The sequence below is a fragment of the Myodes glareolus genome, chromosome 18 (assembly GCF_982192425.1).
Source record: "Myodes glareolus chromosome 18, mMyoGla1.1, whole genome shotgun sequence".
Taxonomy (NCBI): domain Eukaryota; kingdom Metazoa; phylum Chordata; class Mammalia; order Rodentia; family Cricetidae; genus Myodes; species Myodes glareolus.
In genome coordinates this window covers 59,202,560-59,226,968 of record NC_142043.1, presented here as the reverse complement: position 1 = coordinate 59,226,968, position 24,409 = coordinate 59,202,560, and the positions used below count along the sequence as shown (strand labels likewise).

The 24,409-nt window shown below is 39.1% G+C and overlaps 1 protein-coding gene across 4 annotated transcripts in view; it reads right to left on the bottom strand.

The window, feature by feature from the left end:
• Positions 1 to 24,409, bottom strand: part of Pcdh15 (protocadherin related 15) — a 1,307,054-nt gene that overhangs the window by 241,154 nt on the left and 1,041,491 nt on the right. For all 4 annotated transcript variants that reach the window (XM_085679751.2, XM_087898231.1, XM_087898232.1 and 1 more), the window contains 3 exons: positions 16,147 to 16,353; positions 10,143 to 10,277; positions 8,392 to 8,541 (listed from right to left, as the gene is read on the bottom strand). In XM_085679751.2, coding sequence (XP_085535877.2) covers positions 8,392 to 8,541; positions 10,143 to 10,277; positions 16,147 to 16,353 — 492 coding nt within the window. The remainder of the gene's footprint in view (positions 1 to 8,391; positions 8,542 to 10,142; positions 10,278 to 16,146; positions 16,354 to 24,409) is intronic.

Sequence of the window (24,409 nt, the reverse complement as noted above, 5' to 3'; positions counted from 1 at the left end):
TATATGAGTGTATGTGCGTGGGTATGTGCACTACGACATGCTTGTGGAGATCAGACAACCTTTAGGATTTGGTCCTCTGCTTCCCCAAAATACGGGCTTCACAGATTGAACTCTAGCATTCTTGCTTGATGGTAGGCGCCATTACTGGCTGAGTCTTTTCATTGGCTCCTACGGGCCCTTTGTAAATAAGATTTTAATTTATTTTTATCTTCTCCATGTTTACTTCCACTATGTATGTGTACCACATGCATGTCTGGTGCCTTCGGAAGCCGAAAGAGGGTAAGCAATAGCCTGGAACTGGAATCCAAGCTGCCATGTAAATGCTGGGAGCTGAATCTGGGTCTCCTGCAAGGACAGCAAGTACTCTTAAATGCTGAGTCAGCTGTCCAGTCCCCATAGGACTTACCTTTGAGGCGGAAAAGCTTTGATTAAGTTACGAATAGTAAGCAAACGACAAAGGATAATGACTTCTTATTTGTCACGTATGCGCCTGGGCAGACTCTTTTTGTATGATCGTTTTCTGGTGCAGTAACAAAGTGTTTTCCAAATTATGCAGCACAAATATTATTATTACTGATGAAGCGGTGCTCTAGGGACCCCATACCAGTGGAGGCAGTGTTAGAATGTTAGCAGAAGAAAATCTAAGGGTTTTTATTTCTATAAAATGTGCTTTTCATTGAGGAAGCTTCTGCTTCCCTTAGAATTTCAGATCCCCCCCTCTGAGTGCTATTTATTTGAATCTTAACAGAAGACAAATAGGAATCAAATAGTAGACCACAAGGGACAAAGGTAGACAAAAAAAAAATTGTATTGTGCTTCGGCCTGCTTCCAGCCAGGTCATGCTGAGACTCCCATTTTCTGTTTTGCATTTTAATGGAAGAGATTTCTCTGTTTCATCCATTGTTTTCCTGTTTGGTCTGTTTCTGAGAAAACAAGGGAAATAATCCCTCAGGAATGACATCACAAGGTCATGGCATTGTCTCCATGTTAAGGAATTTGTGAACTCCTAATTTCCTCAGAGAGTAGTTCTTTTGTTTATTTTAATTTAACAGAGCAAGATTTTACATGCCAACACTCTACTATTGTATAACTGTGCTACGCATACACTACTGCCTACTATAAAGTGTGAGTCGTGAAATGAATATACTAGATTGTGGTTATCTCAAAACACAGAATTTTCCCTTTACAAAAAAATCTATGTACCATATAATTAATATTTGAAACTATCCATTCTGATTGTGTCAGTCTGTGTTTTCCCTGCAGAGGATTTCCCATTTTTAAAATCCCATTCCTCCCCTTGTGTCTAGAAAAGGAATTTTTTTTTTTTTTTTTTTTTTTGTGCAAAAGGAAGCCTGTTGGAGCTAGGACTTTAGCAAGGATGGTTTACAATATTGGCTAAGCCCCTATTCCAGATGACTGAAAATCACTCGCCTTGCTAATGTTCGAGCTAAACATACAAACGAACAAGCGATACATCAGAGATGATTAAGGAAAACAAAATCTACTACACCTGTTACAATGGCATGGAAATCTTTACTGGGAAGTCTTGAGATAGTTGTGGAGACTTTTACAGTTGGTAAGAGAAGGCCAATTCAGCTCAGTCCAACTCTAAGAGTCCTCAAGAAGGAATTTAGAGCTGAAGAACAGAGGAAAGAGGGAAAATGCTGAACACTTATTAAAAGGAGACATCAAAGGTAAGAGGATCCTTGACCAGGTGATAAGAGCAGCGGTGGAAGAACTTGATCAGATTTCCAGGATGGAATCAATTGCTCTCCGACCTGGGATTCTGGCTAAAGCTGGGGTAGCCAGGCTGGAGGTAGAGCCCAGAGAATCAGTGCTATATAGTATCAGTGGTGTTGACATGAGTTGAGCTCAGCAAAGAAATGAATATTCAAAAGCTTAAGTATCCCAAACAGTATAAAAACATAGATGGATCCATCCTTCATAGACTGTGGAAAATGTAGAGAAAACTTTGAAAGCGAGAAGAACGTGCTCTTCCATATGAGAAAGCAGATGCAAGTTTACAGTTCACAACTATTTGGTGGTGGAGGGCTGACCTGGAAGGAGAAATGTCCATCCGCACTTGTCCTATGGGTTTTGCGCTGGGATGTGCTCATGGGCACAGACACCTCTTGGGGTGGCATGAACCACCGAGGCTGGTACTACAGTACTGATTCTCTGGCTCTCTAAGACACAAAACTTTATACATGCAGGATGGTGTCTATTATGATGACCAACCAGCCAAAACCAGAAACATCTGAGAAATGCTTTAAAGGTAATTTGCTGGAAAAGTTGAGAAAAATTCCATGGTAAGTTAAATAATTGAAGAATGTCATGCTAAAAGGTCTGAAGTGTCTGCCTCTACTCTTCGCTATAATGGGGAATTCGTTTTTTCCTCTTTCAGCTAATAAAAATGAAATTTGCGTAGGTGCTGATCTCCAGGTCAGAAATGTGAGCTGCGAAAGCAACCAAGCCTCATAAGGTAGACAATATCTACAGAGACATTGTCACCAGGAGAAGAATATATGTTGCAATTGGAAAAGAAACACAGTGAGGGTTTCTGCCAATGCCAATAAAAGCTATGATCAGTAGAACACAGAAAGTTTTTTTTCAGTGAAATGCAAATATTAGAAAACTAAGTCAAAGTGTGGGGGCCAGCCATAATAAGCTAAATATGGACAGATCACCAAAAGGAAGTTCTTTATTTCCAACCATTATCACCGGCCATCGATAAATTTAATAAGAGGACTGAGTCTCAGTAGTTTACTCTGAGTACCTAGGTGCAGGAACCGACCACCACCCAAGAACAGACCATTCAAAGGAAATGCCTAACATTCTAACCGCTGTAGATAGGATCAACTGCCAGCACACATTCACCAGGACACCCCTAGACCAATGTCAGCCAATCAGGGGTCCTGAACCTCAGAAACCCCTCACCCCCACCTTTACTACTACAAAACCCAATTCTAACTGAGCCACGGGCTCTCTGGTTATTCCAATGCGATGGACATTCAGAGACCGAGCTTGCAAACTTGATCAAAATAAAGGCTCTTTGCTTTTACATACGGGACTCAGATTCCTTGTTGACTTATACGGAGACTGCATGGATTTTGGGCATAACAAAAGCTGCTTGAGGTTAACAGTGCAGGAAATTCCATATATTTTTCTGGTTAAAATGCATTGTGGGATAAAACTTTTAGTATCTACTTTCATGCTCCAGAAATCCCAGACTTAATTTTGTGTTGATAGAAAAAGCCAATAAAATACCCTACATTCTGTGTCCACACATCTCAGAAGAATGTAAAAGTGACACCAAGAAGCCTTCTTGCCATTATCAAACGAGATTTCCCGTCTTGCATCCTTTCTTGAAGCTGCGGGGACTTGGTCCTGGGTCTGAAACACCAGGGGTCTCAAACCCGGAGTCTTTGAACCCAATATCATTTCTGCTGATTGGACAAACTGAGTCTTTGAGGCTTAAGAGTATAGCAGGCTACCGTCTATGCCTCAACTGCTCGGTATAACAATCAGAGGTGATGGGCTTCTCAGTAGAGTATGTGTTTAACAGTGTATAGCACCCAGTCATACAGATATCATGAGTCACATGCCAGGGAATAAGCAGCACATGCCCCTCATTTCTTAGAAACTGTGAGAAAAAAAACAACACCAAGGAATGGGATTACAAGAAGACTTTATATTGTAAGGGTGCGGGAAGTGTTTGTTTCATTTTCTCTAGCACTTTCAAAATCATTTATTAGAGTTTTACTGATTCACGAAACTCAGATTCTGAGACTGTAGACAGCGACCTGAAGTGCTTGGATACTCTTGAATCCTCTCACATTCAGCTTCCTTTTATTATATTAAAGAAGGAGTTGTCAAACCAGGCTTTCATCATATCACTCACATAAGCATCATCAGCCCACCTGTACCAGGATAGTATATATTATATTTATTATATTATATATACTAGTTTTTGAGGAAACCTCAAAAACTTTTGAGGTTTGCAAAGTCAAATCTAAACTACTTTTCTATCTAAGATCTCTCTTCCCTGACCAACTGATGGATTAACTGACACACACAGCAGTCTTGTCTTGTACTCTGAAACATGCGGATTCAAAAGTTAAGCAAAGCAGGTACCCTGGGAAGGGTGATGATGGCCAGCTAGAAAGTCTTTAGCAGAAGTGTGTTTTCACCCAGGACTCAAAGTCTGAGACTGAATGATAGAAGAGCCTTTAGCAGTAACAGTGTTAGAGGGACAAGGCAAACTATATTTAGTATAGTAAAAGGAAAGCAAATATCTCAGTCTCCTATCAATTTGAACTTTTCTCCAAGTAGACCTGTGTCCGGCAGGTATTACACCTGTACTCATCACATCCGCCTTTGAGTGCAGAGCATCCTGCCAGAGTCCCGGAGTCCCAACTATCCCGGAAGATCTCCTGTCTTCCACATCCTTAACAGGTGTCACCCAGAGTGAAGACTCAAAGAAACGCTTTCGAGTCTGACATGTCATGGGACACTAGGGAGATGTGTGGCTCCATGTGAATGCAGAGGGATGCATGAGTGAAGTTTAGAACATGCAGCTCAGAGAGAAGGGCAGAGAGGAAGAAGAGGGGTCGCTACAGCTGTGTGGACGCGTGCATTGACACATACATCCAGATACTTTTGTCACTGCGGTGAATGAACGGAGTAGGGCGGCAGAATGAAGAGCTGAAGATATTGCTTAGCTCACAGAGTGCCCGTCTAGTATGCATAGTGTCCTGAGTTTCCACCCTGCACCACATAAACTCAACATAGTGGCAGCTCTTCTACAATCCCAGCATTTGGTATGTGGAGCCATGCGAAACAGGAATTCAATGGTAGTCTGTTGTTCAGTGAGTTCAGGGTAGATTGAAGACCAAAAGAGTTCTACCAGGGTATAGTGTTTAGATTCCAGCCCAGATATACAATGTTAAAGAGCTACTTTAAGACAATCAAAGTTTGCCTCATTAGTCATTCATGCAAGATTCATGATAGTCTGTTAACAGTATCCAAGAATAAGGCCAACACATAGACCCAGAGGTTTTAATTGAAACATTTGAGATAGGTCTGGCTTCACTCTTCATGTACAACCTATCCACCTCCTATAGGATATGCTAGCTACCACCTACCAAAAAGACACTGCACTCGGAGATGGACCTGGGCTCCGGCAGGCTAAACAGTCTCAGACACACAGACAGTGACATTACTGAACTTGTAGTGAAGACTCGCTTTTGGGGAGGGTGCTTGCTCTCACCTTTGCCTTGTAAAACCATCACTCATATGACATCAGGTTCTTAAGCAACAAGCCAAATGGCTGATGTCTGGCAGGTCAGGGGTGTCAATGGTGGGAAGGGGGAGCACAGAAATGGGTCAGAACCTCACATGGCATTTGCAGACTGAATCTCTTTGCTTTATTTTCAAGTTTTCTCTCCCGGGGAAATCAATTTTATTTTTATCGCTAGTCTCTTGCAGGATGATTAACAGTCACACAGTTCTTTCTGCACGCACCAGGAATAACATTGCAAATACTAATTATGAACCTTAAATTCTTGGCTTTTAAATAATTAAAAAAAAATCTTGAAGGCATATAGACACAAACAACAGTCTGTCTTCATAATCTGCATGGTTCAGGGAAATACACACAATATAAATCTTTGAATGCAAAGCAAGATCTGTTTTAGAAACAGATACATAAGGGAAATTAACTTTTGTAGACCTCAAATGCCGGAAATAAGCTTTTGATCCCTGAGGGCAAGCATTTTTGAGCTACGCTTCCCCACATAATTACTATCGTTTTCTTAGTTAAACTTTCTCATTCCCTGCCGGCTGCTTTTCTATATAAACTTCCTTTTATGTCTAATTACACCATTATAGAGATGAGAATCAGGTCTAATTAAATAAAAACATGAAAATAATTGTCATTCCCTTATCTGCTACCTTTGAAAGATGGCTTTTTAATGAAAAATGTGCCCGGTTCACAGATTGACCAGAAATAAAGGATGCAGGCTTATGAGTCCCCATCCTTCACCTCCTTGCACAGACATTCTTTTCTTTTGTCTCAAATACACACCTTCAGCACCTACTCTGTTAATCAACTCCTACACCCAGGTACTATAGATATGCAAATGAACTAATTACAGGTCTGCTCTAGAAATAAATGAGCTAGAACTAATCCCTCAGTGTGAGAAGGGCCACAGGAGTGTGTGGAGAACGTTGGTGGATCGGTGCGAAGCCGCTCCTTCAGGATCACACACACAGGGAACACACAGAGAGATTCTCACGCAGAATTGCATCATTCCTTTTCCTAAGACCCCAGAAACTCCCAGGCTGAGTAAAAGAAGGAATCGATGGCTTCCCGCTCACACTGAAGAGTATCAGTGGGCAGTGACATTTCATCAGAACATGCATTTCTTGCACAGAAAATATTCCTGGTATGTGCTGGCATTGCAGCAGCAAGTATAGAGAAATGGGTGATGAATTCTGAAAGTTTGGCTCTGAGGAACAGAGGAAAGCAAGGACATCTCAGATGTTTATAAGGGGCCTGGCTTTTAACTAGAGGGAAACATATACATAGAGTATGTATGTATGTGCACATGGGCAGGTGTGTGTGTATCTGTGAACATGTACATGTATATGTGTATGTACTACATGCACAGGTGTGTGAGTATAGATGTACATGTGTGAGTATACATGCAGAGTTGTTTGTATGTGAACACAGCGTGTAGATGTTTATTCATGTGCTTGTCTTTGTAGTTCACGTGTGTACATGTATGCGTATGCCTGTGCTCATTTATGTGTGTCTATGTGCACAGAGATCCATAGGTGTTTGTGCACACACAGAGACAACTGACATCCTGGTAGAAACCCTTTCTTGTCACATCACACTGTGGCAATGAAGCATTTTGCTTCTGAGATTCGAGCGTAGGAGCTACGTAATTCTTAGTAGCAAATTAGTGATGACGGAACAAGATGACGGCTTAGGAGAAAAAGAAAGTGAGAGGGCACAGGGAAGAGAGCAAAGAACAAAACCCATCCATAGGAAGAAAGGAATCAGGAGGAAGAAATAATTCAAGGAAATTAAAATGGGGAAGTTGGGATGAGGACCAATTTAATGAAGTTAAATGAAGGACCAAGGACAATACCATGAAGATAATGCTGTACCCACAGGTGAGGTATTAGGCCAGTTTTCAAAACTTCCTGACCTGTTTATCTCATGACAAACTATGCACTAACATTTAACACTACTTATTTTGTCATTATTCAGTACAAATGAATAATTTACAATCATTTGTTGCCAGATACTGTAATGAGTATGCAGGATTGCAGCATCCCAGACCAGAAAGTGACTTAACATGATCAAGTCTAACCTTAGGGTCAGAGAAGGCCTAGGTCTCTTCAAGGTTGTACAGCTGAACCCAGGGAACTGTGTTTCCAGTGTGAACCACCTATGCTTTGTCCTCTGAGCTAAACATCCTGAAACTCTAAAGTAAAACTTAGAGGCTGTCTGTCTAACAAGTTCCCCAGAAAAATGTAGAACAGATGGCTTGGAAAATATTAAAATCAACTATACTTTGGATTCTTAAAGACCCTCATAGATTGTTATGATCAAGTCTTTATGCCTTCTATTCCAAATAGTCAGAATGCTAAAGGAATTTGCAATGGCTTGTAATTATTTAGATGTGAAAAATAGAACAAATTGAGAACTTAATTTTGTCCAATTCACATGTTTTCAAAAGAACCATTTACTATCTAATCGAAAATTTCTCTGCTGTAATGATTTGATTTTAACCAGGTATGCAATATCTACTATGTCAATCTACCGATTTATTAATGCAATCTTTTATGTATGCCAGCAAAGAAAGCTTAGCCCATTTCCACAACAGTGGAAGGTAATTTGAATATTTAAATTATGTGTGGAAACACTAATTAATCATTTTCAGTAAGCTGAAAAATTTTAAAAACCCAAGCATCAGCAGGTCAAATGATTGTTTATATGCAATAATTACTTCATATCTCATCAATATTGTAGCTGTTCATTGTTAGTGTGTGTGTACGTGCACACGTGCATGTGTGCATGTGGTGTATGAATGCATGTGTGCATGTACGCATATTTCTTGATGTGGTTCAGTCCTATACTGTGGTTTCTGGGCATCAAACATAGAACATGTGACTTGTGCACTCAGTGATTTTACCCACTGAGCCATCCTGTTGCCATCCCAGGATATTTATTTTTATCTGAAACCCTAACGTCAACTAGGAACTTTCTAAAGCTGTGTTATTTGTATGTCTGAAGCTAATTTTCAATCCCCAGGGAGAGCAATGTGTGGTGCCCTAGAAAGGCCTCCTGCAAGTAGACCTCACATCCAGCGGTGTTACCTGAATGACACTGTCCCCAGGACGCATGTCTGTGTAAACATAGACGTCATAGGAGATTTCGGGGAAGGTTGGTGTGTTATCATTTGCGTCCATCACTCGGATATTGACCACAACTGGTTCACTTTCTTGTACACCATCAAATGCTGTTATCTGTGCAGAAATAGAACACACTTAGTGGAGAAATCCCATAACCATAAGCGCAAAGAAGTTACTCTAACAAACTAATACATTTTAAAATGTGATTTAAAAATATGCTAAGCTATGCTTTCAACAAAGTGACCTAGTAAGACATGGATTACACGTGAATCCAAAGTATTTCAGTGTCTTAATAAGCAATTACTGAGGACACCCCATATGGTTACAAAAGTTTTTAAATAATGAGATATGAAAAGGTTTTGGAAACATATGTTGGACTGATGATGTTGCTGACGTTTCAAAATTAAATACATTTCTTGTGTTTGAGACAGGAATCCTATACAGACCTCAAACTCATTATAAAGTTGAGGATGACTTTAACTTTGATCGTCTGATATTTCTACTTCCACTTCCAAAGTATTGATATTAAAGGCATGCACCACCACATTTGGTTTATGCAGTAATGGTGACTGAACCTAGGACCTCACACATCCTTGACAAGTAACCCACCAACTGAGCTCTATCCCACATCCCAATCACAATTTTTCCCTAATATATTACTGACAATTTTTCTTCATGATTATCGAATTTGCATAGAAGGCAATTATTTCACAATTAGCATTCTCATATTAATTAAGTAAATGAAGGCCGTGGATATGCAGTGTAATATTCTATTAGTATGTAAAATGGTGACATAAATGATCCACCAACATTCATTACTCAAGATATCTTAGTTACCTTATTGACAATTTAGCAGTACCTAATACACATGAGTGTTGCAGCCATCTGTTGGCCATCTTGCCTGAATGGTTTCTAAAATCTACTACATATCTAAGCTTCAATTTTTGTATGGAGCTTTCTGGAAGCTACAGGCACCTGCTACATGGGCTCTTCCAGGATGAATTCCCAAGTCAGCCTCATAATGTGTGCCTTTTTCTCATTCACTTTTTTCTTTTGCTTCATTTGGGAGTTTGGCTATAATTAAACTTTCTTTGATCTCTATGACGTATGAGAGTTTGATGCATTTGTATCCTGTGCCATGATAAATAGCTACAAACCATAACTTGAAGGACCTTCGTTCTCCCTCTAGTAAGTCACACTCAAGTTCTCTGTCTCAATAGTCCTGACATCCTGGTGCAGAGGCTCTCTGGTGCTGGGCTCCTGTGTGCACAGTGGCCTGTCCAACAGCGCCCACTGTTTGAACCAGTGTGTGTCTGGAGCACACTCCACACATCAACAGGAGTTCTCTGAACAGGGAAATCATTGCTAGTTGAGAACCACCCGATTCAGACAGCGGTGAAATTGAAAAATGCATTCACATCACCAAAGTTAAAAATAATGCTTTATTTGCTGAGTTTCGCTTTATATCAATCACCCCTGTAAGGCAAAGATTGAAAAATATGTCTCTCTAGTGAGTAAATAACACAGCTATTCTGCAATGGCACATTCTCCAATTATTCTCCAATGGCACACATTTATAAAGAGTAAAAGAGAAAATGAATGTATTGATATTTTCTCTTCTATCTGACATGGCATGTTTTTACCTACAAATCATTGACCTCATCAACTTTAATATCAGTTTCAGCTATAAGAATATAATGTATGAACTATTTTACCAGAAAGGTATATGTTTGCTGTTCTTCCCTGTCCACAGGCTGAAGGAGGGTCAGGTAGCGGGTGATGCCGGTGGGGGTAACAGTGAAGACTGAGGTATAATCGTTCAGGAAAAGGTGGAGTTCTGGATCTTTTGTCTTTGAAAGAAAATACAATGTTTAAACATGGTTATCACACAATGGACTTTTAGTGTGTTGCCTGAAAATTAAGCTTTGAAATTTATTATAAATACATGTCATCATATCAACAATTCCTAAAGGAAAAGAGGTATTCAGGTAGCACTTACTCCCAAGCAACCAAAGCCATACAACATGGGCCCCAGAATACTGAAGTGGGTCTTAGCACAATTAACGTCAAACAGGAAAGACAACAGTAAGAAAGAGCAGGAAATGAGCTAATTGAATGTACTTCTGCTGGTCATTTAATATAAAAATTTCTGGGCTTGCTTGGATCCAAGATATAAGAAATAATAGGAAGAAAGGAAAATTGGAGCCTAGAATTTCAGCTGTAAAATTTTATAGTCACTTCATTTGTCGCAATAAACTGAGCATATGCATGCTACTGTATTGCTCTCACTTTCAATGTAAAACAGGAATGAAATTGGTGATGCATTATTCATTACCCATAAATATTAGACTTGCTTTTTTCTGTCTCATTTTAATACTGTAATGTTCTTCAAAGGAAAACACAATATTTTAATTAAAATATTTCAGATTATTTGCTAGAAAATATATGTAATCTTAACATTCATGCCTGTCAAAGAGCCTAGATAAAATTATATTGAGGAAACTTTTTTAAAAACATTCAGAACTAAGATAATTAGCATAGCATTGAAAACCCTTCATGGTTTTCCTCACCCCTTCAATGGTGAGACACCATTCACTGCTGTTTGGAGAAGCAGAGGTAGGGACCTGGGATTATTGCTTGCACAGTAAACAAGGGAGGAGCTGGAGAAAATGAAAGGAAGTCAGGGGAATCTAGTCCTGCAGACTTATAAAGCTGGGCGATGCAGGAGATAAGTACACTTATGTGTGCTCCCTCTAAACTATTATCATAATGCAATGTGTTTGAGAATGCCTTCGTAGGTCTTTTGCTAGGTATTAATCACAGAGCAGAGAGCAGGGGGTTGTCAAGTGTGTTAATTTGAGAAAAAAATAAGAACTTACAATTTAAAATTTCTGAGTAGAAAGAAAAAAATGACTACTTACATCAAAATGGGCATACTTTGAACCACAAGCTTTCCCCTGTGTGGTTATTTGTGTATATTTCAAAAATCTCCGAAATGAATGCTGTTCTTTTGAACCTGCAACACAGTGTGTGTTTGTCTGTGTGCACTTCTGTGCCCATGCCGTGGGGGTCAGGTTAGTGTTCTCAGAAAAATAAAGAAGGAGTGCTATTGAGTCTTCCACTAGAAATTGACTATAGATGGAGATAGTGTACCCTAGAGGTGACTATTAACGCCTTACATGGGCCTGTAATGTCACAGGACACACCAGATTGCTCTACTCTGTCCTGCGGTTCATCTCTTACTACAATACAGCTTTCCTTGTCACTTATGTTTTTACTTTTACAATAGGAACCTATTACATTTCTATAATGCATGTATAAATGCTATTGCTAAATACCTTAGTGATCCTTCAAGAACAAACATTTATGATAGAATTAGAAATACTGAGCAAATTGTCACTTAAGTGTCAAAGTGCTCTGACCTCATTGAGAGTTCATGGAGTAGTCATGTCTATGTGACTCTAAAATGAACTGCAGCTTGCTAAATATAAAGAATTTAGTAATGAACAATATTTTCGACTGTCACATAAGATATGATTTATTTTACCCTGAACCATCCATGCAGTATGCACCAAATATATGATCTGTTAGTGTATTGCTATGGATTGGGGTAGGGTAAAATAAATTCTAATCCACTCACAAAACAGGATAAAAACCAATACAAAAACAAATGTATATACAAAAAGGTAAATAATTTTTTGAATGTAAAATGAAATATCAAATAAGTCTTCACTGTATAGACCTGGGTTCACATGAATATTTATAAGAGTTGAAAACAGTTAGACATCTTAGTGAGTCAAAATATTATCTCATACATGCGAGACAATATGCATGTTTGTATATGTGCATATAAAGCATGCCTATACATGTGTATACATGTATGCATGTTCATGTGCATATATTCACATGACAAAGAATGACAGGAAATGATAGAAATCTTATCCAACTTGTCAGTTTTAATTAGTTAGCAATAGAGTCCTAAAGTACTTAGATCAATACTACTCCATCCAAATTTAGAACCTTTTAGAAGAGAAATTCCATGACGAATTTCTAATGCCTGTAGCAGACTCAGAAACTAATCAAAGTTTAAATAACATTAAAAATATTATTTTTGACTAAATTATCACTTAGGTATTAGTAAGTGATAATAAAGTTTTATTTGAAAGAAAAAAAGAGCTAGAAGTGATACACGGCAACTGGCAATCACAAAACCAACAACCTAGTACCTACAGGAACTCCACCAGGTGGCACCTATATGGAATCAGACACAAAATAAACACGGTAAACACAAAGGTCATGCCTATCCAATGCACACAAATACACAACAGAAGGGATGAAGTTCTCTTAAACTAACAACATTGTCCATGAAATATACAACTATTTTTTTTCTTAGCAAGTTGACACATGTATGACAGAATTACAATTTTACAAGTATCTACTTATAAGTACATAATACCTTAAAACGTATATTGATTAAAATCATAAAATATCAATACTTTTATTGACTTGCTAGTGAATCCCTATCATCAAACAAGCTAATGATAACTGCTGATTGTCACCTCGTGTGCTCTTACAGAGACGGTCAATGCTCAGCTTTTCCTGGCTCTGCCCTTGGAAGCCCAGCGGCCTCAGTTCTGTTGTAAGCCTTGTGCAGCTCTTGGTGCCCTTCCAGGAAGAACTATTTCAGAGCTGTACTACTGGCTGTACTGCTAAATGATGTAAGCAAGCATTTCATGTATGTGTGCATTTTGATCTATGAAAAATAAAGAATACAAGGATGCTCTCTTTAGTAACTTTTCAATCTTACAGTGATGTTCAGAGTGCTTTTGAACTCCAAGTCCACACTATGCATGGCTATAACTCAGCAAACCTGGCTCTTATTTCCTGAAATCTTGTCTTGCTTTTTCTTGGTAGAAGGAAAAAGTCATCTGTAGGATGTAATTTACCATCTGCAGGAGATGATCCAGTTGGCATGTAGCCTTAGCCTTGCCTATCCCTGAAGCAGCCCAAAGGAAATCACTTTGCAGTGAGCCCTGGCTTCTCTTTCTTGAGGCCAGTCTCTTTTGATATTGATAATATCTTCTTGAGGTTGCTCATTTCTGTAAGTCTTATTAGACTGCTGCCCTTTGCTGGTTATTCTCGCTAATTCTCACCCCTTTCAGAGCAAGTTGGTTTTACCAGGTAGTAAATACTTTGACTGTAAGTTGAAACATACTTGGTATTTATTTTTGTTAATGTAGATATTTTGAAACTCCTAGAAAGGAACCAATTTCTTCTAAAAATATTGAAAAGTGTTTTCAAAGAAAAAGAACAGATGATCCAGACAGACAAATATCCATTTTCAAACATATTAATGTCTATTTTGTGATTTATTTTGTGTTCCAGTGAGTGTAGAATTTAAAAATCATGGATGAGTTGTAAGTAAATGGCTTATGCCAATATAATAGGGAGTTCTCTAAGAATTGATGTTGACCAACCATTGGAAGGGCCGTACAGAGACTACCTGAATCGAGTAACTCAGTATCTTTGAGCTATCTGAAGCATATGCTTGATGTCCTCCTTCCTTCAACCATGTCTGAGTTTATCAGTACACTGGAGAGTTATCAAAATCTATTGAGGGGTGGGAAGTGGTATGAATAACACACAAGTTATCATGATCTGAGATCTACCACGAGGAGATTTAAGCTCAGTGAAGGGGAAAAACTGAAACTGAAAAATCTCAAGTGTGTTAGAAAAATACATCAAAGGGGGACACCAAACCTCAGCGTGGATTATAAAAGAAAAAGATTTTTTGAATGAGGAACCACAAGAGATGAATTACAAACACTAAAAAAAGTTATCCAGCCAAAATAGTTTTATATAAAAAGATGGGACCCCTCAGACCATGAAAGTGAAGCAAAATAATTTAGCTAAGGCATAGTTTGGCAATTATGAGAAGTGTCAGTGACTGCTCAGGTCAGCAGAAAGTTTCAGAAATTGAACATGGTCAAATGTTCAAGTTACAAGAAGTGTTATGTGTGTGAGATTGGGTATTCCTTTATCTCAAGTACAAAGGAATCTAGTGTGTATTCTAATCTAAAAGTTTAATTAAAAATCATATATACATCCTTAGAAGTGTCACACAATCAAGTGTTGAGCTTTTAAAGTCATTCAATGTCCCTTTAGGAAATACAGAGTTTTAGAGGTGGGGCATTCTCCTGTTTCCAAGCAGAGATGAAGAACTTGAGAGAACTATGGTTAAAAACATGATTCAAGATGAAGAGTAGAAGAGACAAAGAAGGACCAAAGAGTTAGACAAGAACCAGGAAGGCAAGCATCAAGACAAAGAACAGAAGAGAACATTGTGATGGACAATTTAAGGAGGCTCTAAAGCAGTGCTGTTCATTCACTCAAATGGGACACTTCTATTTGTCAATTAAATTTTTAAAAAATTAAAGCCAGGTGTTGTGGTGTAGGCCTGTCATCCCAGGGCTCGTGGGGTGGAAGCAGAAGGATGAATAGCTGGAAGTGGATTTTAGGGAATAAGGACAGCTCTTGGATCTAATGCCTCCTCAGGACTCTGCTATGCCCCCACTTCTCTGGTAGCTTGCTTTCCTTGTTAGTATTATATTAGCTGATTGCCTACCAAGACACCACATTCATTTCTTCTATAAAAAATGATGTCAAGCTCCCTCACTCTGCTTCTCCCTCCGTAATTTCTTAGAGGACTCTGGGTTGACTCACATGGATTTTCTATCCAGTCTTCATATAAAATATCTCTGGCCAATGGGATAAATTATTCTCATTTTGCTCAGCTGGACTATTTTCCACTCACACCAACAAGGTCAATACAACAAGAGCAGAAGTCAGCCAGACAGGACCTGGAGGAACAGAAGCCTCACCAGCCACTAGCTGAAGTATGCGTGTGTCAATGGTCCCCAAGATGTCTTCCTTAATAGCCTGCCTTCACAACGGAAGGGAATTCCAAGATGCTACTCTGGGCTGCTTTCAGGAATGGTTTTAGTTTTAAATGATTGATTCACATTTTTTAATTTTTACTTTTTGTTTCATCTTTTATTTATTTATTTACTTATTTATATGTGTATGTGATACATATGTGTGTGTGTGTGTACATATGGTACATGTGTGTGGTGTAGAAATGCACCTGCATCTGTGTTTTGTGGAATGCATGGACTCATGCCAGTGGGTGGGTGTGCATCCACACAAGGGGGCCAAGGGTGAAAATCTGGCATTTCCCCCACACCTTATTGTTAGTGGTCTTTCATTGGTCTGGAGCTCACTTACTGGCTACACTTTCTTTATGTGGGTGTTCAGGATCTGAGCTGAGGTCTTTGCACCTGCCAGGAAGCAACTTCCTCCTTAATCCTGCTCTCGTGATTTTATAGTCACTTTATAATGCCATTATTTTTCTAATATCACACATATTTCAATTTATATTAACACAAAAGATCACCCTGGTGATTTAGCAAGCACCAAGTGAACCATTCGCTGGCTTTCATATGCAGAACAGCTACAGTGAAGAACACCATTTAAACAAAACACACTTTGAAAAATACCTCTGATATGCAGTTAAACTACAACAGAACAAAGATGCTCTACACCAACTTTGTTTTTTCTCTGCTTTGTGGTTTGTGTAGCTATTATTTTGTACTACTTCCTATGGATATACATAAAGGAGAGGATATCAACACACACTACAAAGATATCGATGGAACTTACGTCTTCTATGTCTTTGTCCAGAGCTACAATTCTCAGAGGAGTGGTTAGGTTTACGCTCTCAGAAATGGTGGCGCCCACTGGTGCAGATTCCAGGATGTACCCTTGATAGCTGGGCATTGTGAAATACGGGCTCTGATTGTTTTCATCCAGTATTTCGATATGTAGACTAGCAAAGGCGGGAAGCGGGTGGCCGTTGTCCTGCTCAGCCTGAAAGTTAAAGGAAAAATAGATGTGATGTTCTTTTGAGTGACATCTTTTGTGTTATAGGCATGGGCTCTCTATAAGCTAGGATTCATGCAGTGAAACAAACTGTTCTAACCAGTGTCAGAAAACATAAATGAGAAATAAAAGTAGAGAGCCTGTATTGCTTAATTGCCTTTTTCAAATCCAGGATTTATTTCAGAACACAGACTATGATAAACTATTGCAATACTACATATAGTAAAGAGGTAAGTGTATTGATACACAATTAGAAATACAGAAGGCAAATACAATTTCGAGTTGCTGATAATTCGAGGATACAGCAAAAAGTGGTTTATCAGTAAAATAAAAACCTTCACTTGCTTTTTGTCTTTTCAATGACTTCTTATCTCATGCTGGAGATTAACTACCTGGTGCCCCAGGTATGCGTATATGACCGAAGTGATATATTAAAATACTAATCCTAAAGGTGGTAAAGGGTGGGGCTTTGGAAATAAATGCCTTGACAAATACACAGCCTTTATCATTGAGATTATTGTTTTTAATAAAGAGGCCATAGTGGCCCTGAGAAGGCTGGCCTTTCATCTTAGCACTGCTTGACAGAGCAGGAGGATAAGGGTTCTAGGACAGCTGGGACTGTACAGGAAGGACAGTTCTTAAAACAAAGAACTGTGCAAAGGCCCTAAAAGAACCTTGGATTTCTGCCACACAAGAGCACAGCACAAAAATGCCAAATATGAGAGGATGCTCCCTTGTCAAAATGAACGTGCCAGAGCCTTGTCCTCGGACTCCAGAGGCCAGAACCGTACAAAATTCGTGTCGTTGGCAAGTCACTGACTGTATGCATTTTGTCATGGCACAGTCCCCAGTAACTGTTTTGCATAAATTAATAGATCCAAGTGGCATTTATCATCCAGGAAAAGACCCAAAAACCAAAACTACAAGTGAAAGAGAAAATTCCACCATAATTTTTTCACAGTTAAGTACTTTCTAAGGTTATTTATTGGAAATACGTTACTTGAGTATACTTGAATAAAATTGTACTAAAGAATGCGTTTATTTTTATTTATTTATTTTTTTTCTGGTCTATTTCTGCTCCAGTTCTGAGGGGCATGGAGTGATAAGGGAAGAAAGGAACATGTACTGAGCCCCCAGGCCAGCAGAATCCATCCTGTCAATCAATGGAATCACATGTAGGAATCCCATTGCCCTCGTGTCCCAAACCTAGGCTTCAAAAATAAACTTTCCCTCTGTTTTTCTTATTTAACATTTCCACCAAGTAAGCAGACCAACAATAAGCCCTAATGACATTAGGTAGAATTGGTAACTTTTGTGCCAAGACAATCCTAGGCTTTGTTACTACATGCGACTAGTCCTCGTATGTAAGATGTCATGAATGTCATGATTGCCAATTTTAAAGTATGATGATTATTAAATGGACAGCAAAATGTTCTATAATGTATTGAGAAACTTCCTTGTAGATTTTAACTTATTTTTTTGGTTTACACTTTGAGGTTACTTTCTCTTTTGTTCAGCTACTTTATACTTTTCCATTATCACTTGGCAGTAGAATGCCAAAACAGTCTGTGGTATAAGGTGTTCTGAGCTCCACTCCTCAATGAAGGCGACCCCAGAGTCAACCTGTGGCTTCTTCATACTGATGTGGTGGATGCCGACATCATCAGAACAGAAATCACTGTGCTTTGAGGGACTGGTGTTAACTGGGATGAGGCAGGGAAGTTCTGGGTGCTTCTGTGATGTAGATCAAGTCTTCTGGAGATCAGGAACAAGAAATGGAGAGGCAGCACACAACCAGCAAATAGAGTCCATTACCATAGAAACAACGGTTCAAACACAGGGCTCACACATAGCATCATGGCCTGCTCAAGGCAGAGATGCTCTGCTGTGCTGGGCCTATCAGCATGAAGCAGTTTCCACATAGGCCATTTGAACAGGATTCCTTCATCTCTGCTTTACTCTTACTGTTCTAATTGTTATTTTAAGTGCTGTCCAGAAATATCAACAACGGCACAGCAGTTTGCAAATTGTATAATCTATTTCTCTCATGCAACAAAAGCGTAGGTATTATTATGTGGGGAAAAATGAGGGAGACAGCCCTCGTTATTGTGTATAATAATGCAAGAGGCTTACATTCCATATTCGGACTGTGCCATTAGTTTTTACTACAAGTTGTGAAGCTGGAGAAACATGTATTATTTGCTTCATGAAAACAATGTGATTCAGTGGGAAGAAAACTAAAACTCAAATTAGAATCTTCAGAACAACTTATTTCCCACTTTCCCCATAGCTTTGAAAAGCATCACATGAAATTTTTTTACTGCTTATTATGCAGCTATTGATTTGTTATAATAATGACTAATGCTTTTGGATTGCTGTTATACCTTTAGTTCTACCAGAAGGACAGCGGATCCAGTTAGTGATTTGTGCTCAATCCCACGATCTTATTCTTATGCCATTTGCCTGTCTAGATACAATACCACATACTTCTGCATTGGGTAAAAGCTAAGAATGTGTTAGTTCATGTTGAATGCCCTGTAGTATGTAAGACACAGACAGGTTGGGCTGAGATGCATCCAGATGCATGAGAAACCAAACAAGGAGCCCTAAATTTACGGAACAATAAGGAAAGGAAAGGGATGGGAGAAAATGACACAGGAAAATTGTAGGAAGGTAAACACGTCCTGTTCAGTTAGGGTTTAAATGTGGCACCGAAATACAACAGTATCACACTTTGTCCTTTAGTGAGCCTAAGTGTTTGTGCTACTCCCTGGCAATCAGAAGGGATAAGAGGTTTTTTTTAAGAAAGAAAGGCAAGTGAAAGTGGTAGCATTTAAAGTTATTTACTCGTATACAATAATATTATTAAAACTGACAAGTGTGTGGTTAGAAGGGGAAAAGTGTCCTGTGTCCTTATAAGTGCCTAGAAACCCATTCAGGGATGGTAGTTCTGAGGTTTGCCTTCTAGAAACAAACCTGCAAGTCAAATGTACAAGCCTTTTATCCCAGTACTCAGGAGAAAGAAGCAGGCTGTCTCAGTGTGTTCAAGGCCAGTCTGGTTTATGTAGTGAGTTCCAAGCCAGGCAGGCCTACAGGGAAACCCCACCTCACACGCCAGAAAACAAACAAAATACTACCATGACCCGGACACAGTCACACTGCACTCTTTTGGAAAACATTTTTTTTTTGTCATTTCAACTTGCTTTGTAAAGTCTAACAAATGAGTAAGGTTAATTCACTGAAAACAGGCCCCAGGTGAGCAGGTGAAGTTAACTCTGCCCACACCTCATGGATAATTGGTCATCAATCATTTTTCTTTGAGAGAAGTATCATTTAAATATCATTTTAAGTTAAATGCTGCATAATTTAACCTTCCTTTTCTCCCCTCCGATGATTATAGTCTAATCCATCCCATGTACTCTACTGATCCCACTTGAAATCATAACTTCTTTTTCATATACCCCCCCCTCTCTCTCTCTGTGTGTGTGTGTGTGTGTGTGTGTGTGTGTGTGTGTGTGTGTGTTTGCATGTCTGTATGAGAGAGACTGGCTGTATAACTTGTACATATAGACATACAACCTGTTTAGTCCTTTCAGTGTAATTTGTAGACATGATTTCAGGTCTGATCATTTGACATTAGGAAATCAATTACAGAGTTCATTCTCAAAGAAGACAATTTCTTCTGTTCTCAGCATTCCTTCGTGGCCTGTATTTCTTTGTCTAGGGAAAGAGCCCCATGGAATTTCCCCCTTCTGGGTTAGCATGTCAGTTGGTGGTGTACTTCCTTGAGTCTTGGTTAGACAGCCGCATGGTTAAAGTATCATTAGCGTATCTTCCCTGTCATTTCTAGGAGACATATCTATACAGAAGGTGTCCTCCTCAGCCTCTGGCTCTAATACCTTTCTGCCCCCTCTACTAAGAACTTCCCTGGGCTTAGGGTGCAGGAGTTATGCTATAGATGCATTCACTGAGGCTGGGATCTCTACTTTCACATGTTCTCTGCTTTAGGGCAGTCAGTTTTCTGTAATCTCCATGTATTTAAAAGAGAAGCTTTTTTTGTGAGGGTGGGGGGGGGAGCTATATTTATCTGTGAGTTTAAGAGTATATATTTAGAAACCTATTAGGTATCATACTGATTCAGTAAAGTGGCAACAGTAGGTTGTTCCCTAAGACCCATGGCCTCACTAGCCTCAGGCAGTTGGCTGTGTTTCTAGTACCAGACATGATTTTCTGCCTATTGAACAGGATCTAAGTCCAATTGGAAAGCTGTTGTTTACTGCCCAGACATGGGTGCCACTATTATCCCCTCAGGGTTATCATGCCATGCTGTTTTTGTTGTTGGTTTTGTGGTGGTGGTGGTGGTTCACGGAGCTATACCATTGGTTCCTTCCTTCCTTCGGAAGCCTGTGTAGCCTCTTCTGCACCGTGAGAACTAGTTCTCCTTCAGGGAGGAGGTGTTCAAGTCAGATCTAGATCAGATCTCGGATTGAAAAAACACGGTATCTTCAGTTATAAAGCCTTACCTTAAACTTTTGGGAAGCAACCAATGGCAACAGCAATAGCCTATGTTTTTTGGGGGGTGAGGGCCTTTGTCTCCTCCAAACAAGAATTTCAGTGGTGGTTTCTTATGACTGGTATTGGGGGTTTGTTATATAGTCTGTGGCTCCTGTAGAGATCCTTGTCAGACCAAGTGGTATAGCTTCCTTAAGCTATATATGTATAAACATTGATTTATATGTATTGTATATAATTTTAGGGAGATAAACAATAATTCCTTATGGGGTTTGAAGCTACCCATAGTGCTATTTTATCCTCTTCCCTCCCTCTTCTTTTGTATCGCTACCCTTCCCCCCCTTCCCGATTTTAAATTTTCTTCTTACTTTAAATTTTACCTTTCACCCCATGTAAAATTCTTATGTCCTGATAGTCTCTCTCCTTTGAGCAACGTCTCCTATTTTAATTTGGTATTAAATTTGGACATCTTGTATGGAGAGATTGCTCACAGCAAGGCTATGCTTCTCTGGTCAAAGATCATCATAATAATAACAACTAATTAGTAACTTTATTAAGTATAGCCTATTGTTTCTTGAATCCATGTAAACTTATTCTGCATGCAATCCTATAGAGCATCATTAAGTAGGTTAAAAATTGATACCACATCAAGTAGTTTGGAAGTAAAGTGACTAGAAATCTTCAAAAGCTCACAAAATATACAATAGATAGCACAAACAAAATACACAGAATTGTGTGTGCACAGTAAAATTGATTTGTCTTCAGGGCTATAAATCCAAAGAACTCATTTCTCATAGGAATAAACATATTTCCATTTGACAAAGAAAGATATCTCCACTACAAAGAATATAGGAAGCATACTCTCAGAGGACCTTATATTATGACAACAAGATAAAATCAACAGACTTTCCAGCTAGGGATTATTTTTCATATAATGAAGTATATTTTACTTTTGTTTCAGGTTGCTCATATGCCTGTAACTTATTGCAGTGGAGAAAGAAATCTGCAAAACCTTTATGCACTTCTCAGTAATAAAATCATTTCCTTTTGCTTAGATTTAAAAATATAAACCAAGGCAAGTATGCCAGATATTTTCAGCAATTTGAGGATAGATGCAGTCACTTCTGGGAAGACCAGAGCTTTGGAAGGGTATTATCCAAACTTGAGGTAGTTCTGCATTTAGCCTTTCCCTTAAGACAAACATAACAGGGGAACTCTGGGAGGTGGCTCTTCCCAGTCTCAATGTAGCCTCAACTTTTAGAAAACACCAGCCAAGTGCCTCTTCTGAATTGGTTGATAAACATGCCACTTTGTATTATATGAATGCTAAGGACCAACAACATAAAAATATTGTTGTACAAATGGACCTGGAATGTGCATAGCAGAGACTACTATTACCTTTCTCTGTTCCTGAGAAACACAAAAGTTTCCCTTGACCTAGACGTTTTTCACTATTCATTTTAATATTTCTATGGAAAAGCTAAGAATCTCACGAGAAAAGCCTGCTTGGGCTCAGGACAGAGGGTGCTGGGGAAGTTCATAGGTGGATGGTGGATTCTGGAGCTTGGGGTGATTCATGGGTAGAGAGTAGATTGAGGGCGGGGCCGTTGCGTGCAGAAAGCGGAAGCGGAACGGGAGCGTGGGGTAGTTCATGTGCGAACTGGAGCGGGTGTTTGGTTGTTCATGTGGGAGAATGGAAGTGGGTGACAAAAGTGACTCATAGAATAGACTAGCATGAGAATGGGGTAGTTTAGGCGGCAAACTAGGTTGTGGTTGCTGGACACATGAGTGAGCCACTGAGTGGCAACCGGAAGCTCGAGGCACTATGGGATGTGGTTGCTGGACACGTGGGTGAGCCACTGACAGGCAGCCTGAAGCTTGCGGCACTATAATGTCTATGGTAGCAGTTTCACTGTGGCCCTTGCTTAATAAGAGTTTAATAAAGGTTTTTAATCAAAAGGATTTAGATGAAATGCAATTATTCTTTAAGGAACCCAGGGAGAATAAATTATTAATAATTTATTCATTTGATCTGCTTTATTAATTCAAGGCTTTGCTTTGTATTAGATGCCTAGCATATAAACACTAATTTAAATATACAATGTTAATAAAAGTGAATTCCCTGAGATTTGTTAAAGGCACCCAGCACCTGCATTAAACTCACGGAGTCATCTGACATCTGAAATATGATTTCGTATTTCCACATCACTGCAAATTTGTGGTTGCTTTTGGAAGAACCATGTGGAAGGATAAGATATTTCATAATTCAAACTGGTATGTTCTTGATAGTGCCTAGTGTGTTATGGACACTCATTTGAGGACCCTGGTCCATAAGTAAGATTACTCTGGCACAAAGCAAATGACCAATTTTTCTTCTTAATACGCATCAACTTTCCAGCATCCTCAGATGAGAGCAGCTAACTAAAGGCTGGGAATGTGTTTTGCAACTGAGCATCCCTTCCTTTTTCAGGTCAGTATGTTTGGTTTGTTCACTGTTTCTAATTATCCAACTTTGTCTTCCAGATTTCATCTTTACATTTTTTTTTCTTGTCAGCATGCAGAATAAATCACTGGCAGAAACAGCAAGAAAAAAAGATGAGAAATCTCTGGTTTGTGACACAAGCCAGCTGTTAGTGCGCCGTGTGGCTTTTTAAAGGCAGAAGTCTCCATCGGGCCAAGGGCAGACACTGCCATGGTTTATTTTCCTCAGCTTTATTTTCCCCAAAACAAATTTGGACCAAATTCAACAACACAAAAACACTTCCATAGTTAATGAAAAACAAAACACTAATGTAAGAAAAAGTAAAGACAATGAAATATTTACTTCTGAGGAGAACTGTGTGGTGGCGGCATTTCAAAGAATGCCAGGATTGTCAGCTTGGTATGAGGCCCATTGTCATTTTTTTTTAATTGATACTTTCACTCATTGGTCCTATCATGGGACCTTTGGGTCATGGCAATGTGGATCTAGCAATGTCTGCAACTACCTTCGGTAATAGCATAAAGTGTTATTGAAACATAAACAATTTTTTGGTCACATTTCAAATTGATTTTTTTTTTGTTCTGTAACTGATGGATCGTTGCACTCATGTGGGTAGTAAAGGAAACTGATTTCATCTTTTAAATGAAGCAGTTTGGAAACAATACTTATAAAAAAAAAAAAGAATCATGGGATCCAGGGAGATGGACATAGGCCATGGATGCATGTTGTTTGACTTCTATGCTGGTCCACGATAATCATGGGTCAGTGCAAGATGAGAACCGAGGGTGTGAATGACCCCTTTGTACAGAGGAGGACAGCCATGTGCCTTTGCTGAGTGACATCCTGGGGGGCTGTATCCACCCAGAAGGTGATCTCCCTCTATTTCTTGCTTATTTTGTTGCTGATTGCTTGCAGTCAGCTACACAATGCTTCTAAACCTTTCTATTAAAAGACACATTTTGGCTTTCATTCACTGACCAAAATCTCTTGACCTGGCAACATTAAGCTAAGGGTAATCTTCAGAAACTCTTTGAAACTACAGATAATTGA